The sequence below is a fragment of the Crinia signifera genome, chromosome 2 (genome assembly GCF_055691185.1).
Source record: "Crinia signifera chromosome 2, ASM5569118v1, whole genome shotgun sequence".
In the NCBI taxonomy this organism is placed as follows: Eukaryota; Metazoa; Chordata; class Amphibia; order Anura; family Myobatrachidae; genus Crinia; species Crinia signifera.
Window position 1 is genome coordinate 187,311,109 of NC_139218.1, and position 8,403 is coordinate 187,319,511.

At 47.1% G+C, this 8,403-nt stretch overlaps 1 protein-coding gene across 5 annotated transcripts in view; it reads right to left on the minus strand.

The window, feature by feature from the left end:
• SCMH1 (Scm polycomb group protein homolog 1) overlaps nt 1-5,201 on the minus strand; it is a 51,459-nt gene extending 46,258 nt beyond the window's left edge. For 2 of the 5 annotated variants that reach the window (XM_083173370.1, XM_083173369.1), the window contains exons 1-2: nt 5,032-5,190; nt 3,231-3,539 (exon numbers count right to left, since the gene is read on the minus strand). In XM_083173370.1, the coding sequence (XP_083029496.1) occupies nt 3,231-3,255 (25 nt within the window). In that variant the 5' untranslated portion in view covers nt 3,256-3,539; nt 5,032-5,190. Of the gene's footprint in view, nt 1-3,230; nt 3,540-5,031 lie in introns of all 5 variants that reach the window. The other 3 variants (XM_083173368.1, XM_083173367.1, XM_083173371.1) reach the window with 2 other exon arrangements.
• Between the last annotated feature and the right edge of the window lie 3,202 nt (nt 5,202-8,403).

The window sequence follows — 8,403 nt, forward strand, 5'->3', positions numbered from 1 at the left end:
CCTGCCTAGGCAGATAGAAGAGGAGGGACCGCACAAGAGTTAAACAGCAAAAGAACAGTGAGTCTTTTATTATACATGTTTATAACAAATTTTTTAATAATTGTAGATTTTTTATATTAATTTAGACACTTTTTAAATAATGGGCTGGTTTATGTGCCTAAAGGTGGTCAAACACGCTGCGATAGCAGCGTGCGATGCGATGTGCGCTCCCGTGGGCATCGCATTGCACAGTACAAAAAGTATGTGCTGCAAATACTTTTTGTACTGCTTTCGGATCGCATCACACACACACATTGCATGCATGCCGTGCAATGCGATCTAGCCCATAACGTATGCGATTCTCGCAGCGTGTATGGGCACCTTTAGTGCCTAAATATTTTGCGCACACAGCACTGAGATGGTGTATGCATACATGTACATGCACCCGAGATCCTCCATAGGATAGCATGTTGCATACACTCCCACAATCGGGCTGCAGCTTCTTGCAATGGCAATGTGAAAGGGCGCAAAATGTATGGTTTGCAGGAGGGCGCCGGACACCCTAGCACCGGCCCTGGTTATAGGGTTATCCCTGCTTGTGTAGAGATTGTATAATGCAGGCATGTCCAAACTGTGGCCCTCCAGCTGTTGTAGTTGTAGTGAAACTACACATCCCAGCATGCCTTGCAATAGTTTTAGCATTCCCTAATAGCAAAACTGTGGCAAGGCATGAAGGGATGTGTAGTTTCACAACAGCTGGAGGGCCACAGTTTGGACATGCCTGGTATAATGGAATTGACCGAGGTACTAATTACGTCACCTCCGCCTATGCTTGGACTTTTGGAGTGCCTTTATGACCGCATTTGGGAACCACTGGCATATATAAACAAGATTTGGTTTCCAGAATGTCCGCACAGATAAAAAAAAAAAATCTCAGAATTGAAAGGTTATAAGAATGCCAAAGGTATAGACCAAGCTGGCCACATACAGAGCCTAGGAAGCATTATCTGGCTAACTGTATATTGCAGCGATACACATGGGCACATCACCTACTGTATACCTGAGGGTAAAGACTAAAGTCAGAGCTGAGTATACAAAAGTAAGGTGATTGTTCCTTAATTGAATTTAATAACACATCCATTCTGCACAAAATCCATGCAGTAGGCATGCACAGTTAAAGACATTGATACCCCTTTCAGACAGAAAACAAAATTTCCGGGGGAAGCAGTTCCACCCTGTAATTTTGTGAATAACACGGGTCTGTGTGAAAGGGCACACCCGTGTCGTAAATCCAATGTTTCCAACCCTGGAATTGACCAGGGTCGAGGACACGGGATTTATGACCCGGGTTGACCCTTTCACACAGAAGAAATACCCGTGTTATTCAGCAAATTACCGGGTAGAAATGTTCAACCCGATCATTTGTTCTTCTGTGTGAAGGGGGGTCAGGCTGCTCCCGGCAAAATGACACAGCAGTTGAAATGCCATGTATTTGCCGGGATTTTCAGACTTTTCTGTCTGAAAGGGGTATGACTGACTTTTTTTTATAATATACATATTTTTCTTGCACCATATATTACTTCATGCAGGTTTTTTTTATGATATATTAATTTAAGTTCTGCACACATATCCCGCTTCTGAAGAGCAGAGAACATTTGTAATGTTTGCTTGTACAAAAACAATTAATGTTTAATGATTAAACATCATTCATACACAAATTAAACCAGCTCCGGGTAAACTCAAATGCAGCTCAGTTATTAGTGAACTTTACAGTAATATCCAAGGTAAAACATGACATTTTGTGGGGACTATAGGCCACAAAAATGCACTTGTGGTGTACCATAAAAAGGGTGTTGTATTGATTTTGATAGACCACAATATGTTAAAATTGATTTTGCCATTAGAAACTGTGGGGCACAGGACTCAAACAATAGGCAGGGCCAGAGCCGGTGTAAGGCTTTGCAGCACCCTAGGCAAATGTTTAACCTACTGTGCCAAACCACCATACACACTTCTTCCCCCTACAGCCACTTTCCAAAGCCTTCTGGAATGGCAGGGAGGCTCCCAAAAATGAGGTGGTCCACCCAGCCCCCTTAAATGTGGGAAAGTCCCCTGCTTTCCCTGGAAGGCTTCCCTTGTCATCCACAACAGAGTGCAAGGAGGAGGGGGTAGCACAGTAGGGAAGTATGCCTCAAGGGAAAGTATGGTGGGGAGTTCTTAGAGGTTCCACAGCAGCCACCTGCATTAAGTACAACAAGGATCCCCATAGACAGCCTTGATTTTTTGACAGGCAGACTCGTGGCGCCCCCCAGATCCAGCGCCCTAGGCAGTTGCCTAAAGCAGCCTAATGGCTTAGCCGGCCCTGGGCAGAGCACCTTCCCCAGAGCTGTAAGTATTGTGGTTGGGGCGCTACAGCAGGGCAAAGCATCCATTGTTGGGGAAACCAATTTGAAAACAGGGATTCAGGACAGGAAAACATAGAAACAAAGAATTTGACGGCAAATAAGAACCACTTGTCCCATCTAGTCTGCCCCCTTTTTAAACATGTTACTTTGTAGTGGTGCAGGGCAAGGAGACCCTGCATAGGGCAGGGAGTGCTATGCCAAGGGGAAGTGTTGAACAGGGATGGCTAGTAAGGGGAGGGGGTGGACCAAGGGAGGGGGAAGGCTAGCCGGCGGTGACCCGGGGGAAGAGCCGTCGGAAGGGAGACGCGTCCCCTTTCACTGTACAGATGGCGGGTGGCGGGGGATGGCGGCTAGTGTCACCATCGCCATCCCCTGCAATGATGAGACCTGCCCCATCTGTATTAACATCTTGTCCGCTGAAGTGGGGGAGCACTAACTCCCCCCTCCAGCGATGCCCCCTCCTGGAGATAGCGCATCAGTTTACACTGATGCGCTGTCTCCTGTCCCCCGGCCGGCTGCACTGGGCATGCGCAGGATCTCGCTGCTCATGCGAGATCCCCAGCGCAGCCCAGACCTAACAGCAGGGACAGCGCTGTCCCTGCTGTTTGGATAGGGCTTCGCCAGCCTGATGCTGGCAAAGCCAAAAGCGGCAGCGGGTGGAACGGTGAGCGATGCCAGCGCCCCTGTCCTGTACCGCATCCCGGCTCCTTCATACATGGAGGAGAAGCGGCATAGTGCACATAATGTGCGCTGATACCCCTTCTCCCCCATAATGACTCTTTATACATCTGCCCCATTGCGCATTATTATTCTTCTTATTATATGATTTTCACTCCAAATAATTACCTCTCAGATGACCAGGTTTCCTCATGATTCTATGAGACCGGCTGTGGCACACTGTTGTACTTTAGACGCCACACACTGGCAACTGCAGATTCCGCAGGCAGCAAGGAAAATACCACAGGTGAATGGTACAGATTTTGGAGGAAGACAGGATGTGGATCCAGCGTTCTAAGCTTCCATAGATTTCATCTGTTTAAGCAGTTACTAAGCAGACAGGCAGTGTAAGTGTCCAAAGCAATCCAACAATGTACAGGTGGAGCAGGAAGGCGGCAAACAGCCAAGGATGGCTTCCTAACTTACTTTTTGAGGTCTCTATGGGAAATAAGAATACAACATTGACAGCTATATATATATATATATATATATATATAGAATAGACAGCATTTGTCAACATTTTATTATTTGCATAGGGGTATAGTAACATTTGCCCACACTGAACGTTATGCCCACAAGCACTAAGTTCAAACACTGTGAACTAGAAACATAGACTTTGACGGCAGATAAGAACCACTTGGCCCATCTAGTCTGCCCCTTTTTTAAACATGCTACCTCTTCTCTGCTCCAAAGTATACATATTAAGATATTTTAGTCTTTCCTGGTGCATTTTGTGATGTAGGTCATGCACAATTTTAGTTGCCCTTCTTTGTACACTGAACACAGTACTCTAGATGAAGTCGTACCAATGACCTATACAGTGGCATTATTACTTCTTACTTTCTACTGCTGATACCTCTCCCTATGCCACCCAAAATTGCCTAGTGTGTATGGACCAGATAGAAGCTGCATAAAACTCTAAAACGAACATGTACTGTACCCCTAATGTCACCTAAATCAGGCAAAAAATTTCCACAATAAAATACAAGCACAGGCTGAATGAACACTAGAACAATATTTAGCCATTCCAATGTGTCAAAGTCAATTCATCAATGTACCCACTTATAATCTAGTCAGACTGCACTTTAAAGAAAAACAAGAGAAATAAAAATGAAGAATACTTAATATCACTGGACATGCAATTAATACTGAATAGAAATGGTCTAGTACAGAAACGTGGCAGAGGAACATTGCCCTGAAAAGGCTACAATTGAATCTGGTGACAGCTACACACAGGAATATTAGAAAATCAGCAGTTGTAAGAAGCCAGAGTCCCATACATAATACAGTAATGTGTTTAAATGGTTTATATATATGAATGGATTTATCAATAATGTGTGAGAAGAGTAGGTGGTAATGGCACAGTCATACTATGTTATACAGTATGAAGCTACACAAGCTGAGTTTTACACTGTACCATTCAGAGCATGGCAGCTACAACACAAGGAATGCTGCCACACAGATATCACACTGTAACACACTGCATCACATGTTGCAACAGTCATAACAACAGATTACAAATGTCTTATTAGGACAACACATTGTGTCCATCAAAGCACACATTCTAATTAATTAAAAAAAGCCCTGCTATTTTTTCTTAGTATAGTCAACTAATATTCCTGTCCGTTTTCAGAGCACTCCTCTTGCTGTTTTACTCCCCTCCCCCTTCATCCCTTCCCCCTAATCTACAACCATAACACAAGCAACTGAACTGCAGCCATTACTCTCCTCCTGCTTTTTCCTCTGTCTCCTGTCGTTCACTCCAAACCTAGCTTTTAACCCTGCTGTCTCCCTGCTGGGCCCTGTGTGTACGCCTGGGTGCCTTCTCTCTCTGTCACACTCTGTTGTGAAAGTGAATAGGACAGACAAGCACAGCCTTAGTGCTCTCAGCATTGTCTTGTCTCAGTCACTAACCCTAATGTTCACTTACCCCTTTGCTTATTCAATTTTTTTTTCTCCCGGGCTTTGGTAGAGAAGGGGGGCATCTCAATCTCCATCCGCCATGATCCTTCCTACGCAACCAGACGTAAAAACAGACACCCCCCTCCTCCTATCCACTCCTCCTTCTCCTTCCTTCCACCTCTCCTTCTTTCTCTTTTTGCCAAAAGGACACCTAGTGCCTGGTGTCTAGATCGCAGGCTGTGTGACTTCACCCTTGCACTGCCAGTTTGTAGGCATCACAAGGAGGAGTTAAAGGCATTGCCCTTACACCTGGGTAAAGTATACACATATATATCGATACACATACATTATTTGTGCATATTGTTGTGAAATAGAAGATTGTTTTACATTTATAGTGTTGGAAAAAGTATTTATAGCTCAGACGGGCTCTTGTGAGCGATATACACTTTATACAGTAGTTTAAAAAACAAACCAAAACCGATGCAGTGTGTATGGGGAGCACGTATCGATAACAACCTATATCGTCAGCAGCTGCAGACAGAGGGGGGTCCTGGCGATGTCATTTATTAACTGTGCTAATGCTGGGTACACACTATGGGGGTGATTCATGTTGGCTTGTAAAGAGATGAATTCTGGGATCCAATGTTTTGGCTCTGCGCATGCGTATATGCGAATATATGCATGCGCAAGGCCTCTCTGGGCAGTATTCAATGAGAAAAATTTGCCGTGTTTTATGGCGAGTTTGTGCTATTTTCGCGTTGGAAGGAGCATTTTGCTCTCCAAGGGCGGGATGTATTAAAATTCATCGCCGCCCCCCCGCCGCTATGCTGCCGCATATGTACTAACATATGCGGCTGGCATCGCGGTGCAGTGACGGAGGCCCCCCCGCAATACATGTACACTGGTGTGCGGGGGGTCTCCGTCACCTCCCTGCCGTCACGCTCTCCCCTCACACCCGGCGCTTCCTCCTCCCCCTGCAGCCGGAAGGATGTCCGGCTGCTTCACTAGGGGGAGGCAGGGCTTACCTTCCGGGGTCCAGGAGGACCCTTCAGGAAGGTAAGCCAGAAGGGGGGTCGGTGAGGCGGCGGGTTTGCGTCGGCGGGCGGCGAAAAGAAGCCCATAGGCTTCTATAGGGTATCGCCACCCAAAGGTGGCGATACCCTTCAGTGCGGTATCATTTTTGATACATTGGAAAATGCGGTAAAACCAGGGTTTTACCGCATTTTCCATTTGATACATCTCGCCCCATAAGTGAACCACCCTATTCAATGTGATATTTTCACCGTCTTTTTAAGTGATTTTCGCCGTGTCTCTCCGTGTAGCAATTCTCCATCTTTTCATGGAGAACTGGAATGTGAACTTTTAAACTAAAAGGTTTTTTTTTTTTGGTGTAAAAAAATCAGGATTTTTTTCTGTGAAGAGGCATGTTATTTTTATCCATGTGCTTATATATATTTAATTTAAAAATATATATATTTTTTAATTTTTTTATTATTATTATTTTTTTTACACAGAGCAGCCAGCAGGGGGCCGGAGCTCTCGAGCCGCTCATTAGATATTCATATATTCACTGCACCCGATCATTACATATGCACGATCGGGTGCAGTGAATACTGGGTCCCCCGCTGGCTATAGGGGGGGGGGGGGGCAGCTTGTGCTGCCTGGGTCCCGGGGAGCCCTCCTCCCCTCCACATATGTTCTGGGGCAGCCAGGGAGACTTTAATCTCCCTGGCTGCCACCGGCTCCCTGGCAGCTCCCTGCCGCGGACGCTCGTCCGCTGCAGGGGTTACGTCTCGCCGCGAGTGGCGGCGAGTCTTAACCACATTGAATAGTGGGAGCAGGAGTGGCAGCGAGCCCTCCGGAACAGGGCGAGTGCATGGTGAGAGAAAAAAATCTCTCACCATGCACAGAGAATTTGGTACTTGTTTCCTAGCACGGCCACACCGATTTACATCGGGGTGGTCGTGTCGGAAAAATCGGGTCGCGATGCGACCGACCGATTTTGGACCCGATTTTTTTTTTTTTAATGAAATGTAAATCGGGTCCCTGGGACCCGATTTTACATTGGATTCAATGTAAAATATTCCCAAGCCCCCCAAATGTCACGGCGTACACCCCACCCCACGATAGACGCCAACCCGAAGCGTGGCGAGCGCAGCGAGCCCGCGAGGGGCGGCGGTGCGCGTCCTCCAACCTTTTCATTCCCCTACTATCCACGTCGGCGTGGAGTTGAGAATAGAATAGTGTGGCGAGCGCAGCGAGCCACCGAGCCCGAAGCGTGGCGAGCCCTGCGTATACCTGTGAAGTTATACGCGTCCCCTCGCGGGGCTCGCTGCGCTCGCCACGCTTCGGGCTCGGTGGCTCGCTGCGCTCGCCACACTATTCTATTCTCAACTCCACGCCGACGTGGATAGTAGGGGAATGAAAAGGTCGGAGGACGCGCACCGCCGCCCCTCGCGGGCTCGCTGCGCTCGCCACGCTTCGGGTTGGCGTCTATCGTGGGGTGACGACGGGGACATCTATAATGTGAAATGGGTCATATTGGCCCATTTCACATTTTTCAAATTTTTTCAGGATTTCAATGTTAAAAAATCTTTTAACATTGAAGCCTATGGAAAAATCGGGGGCATCGCGTCGGGACCTATGTTAATGGTCCCGACCGACGCGATGCCCCCGATATTTTACCTTTCCCGACACGATTTCAATGTTAAAATATTTTTTAACATTGAAGCCTATGGGGAAATCGCGGGCATCGCGTCGGTCGCGTCGGGACCATTGTTAACGGTCCCGACCGACGCGATGCCCCCGATATTTTGTCCTAGCCGGCCAAATGGACCTGATTTCAAAGGAAATCGGGTCCATCGTATGGATCGTGTACCTTAACTTAAAGGTACACGATCCATACGATTGTGGCCGTGCTAGAAAACAAGTACCGAGAATTTTTCTCATTGAATACTGCCCTCTGAGATTGCCTTCGGTGAGTATCACTCTCGCCGAGGAGTTTGCACAAGTAGGGGAGGGAGGGGAAAGACACCGGGATGGAGCAGGGGAACGCCCAACATTTTATGTGCGTCCCCATTTAAATGCTGGATGTTCTCCTGGTGATGCAGGTGGGCCAATGTCACAAGACGTCAGCCACCTGCCCTATCTTCATCCAGATGCTTGTAAAGATGTCAGCCTAGACTGAGTTTTATTTGAGAACAGGGGAACAATCATTCGATGGTCGCCAGTCATCCAATGATTTTCCCCCCATACACTAGCATGCGTATGGATGTGTGAGCGTACACATCTGTTCGCATACAAATGCAGCCGATCACTCTGTTGTTCATGCTAACTGTGTTGACATTCGGGTCAAAAAACAATGAAAACCCCCCATGTCGACCTTTTGACTGTCGACCTA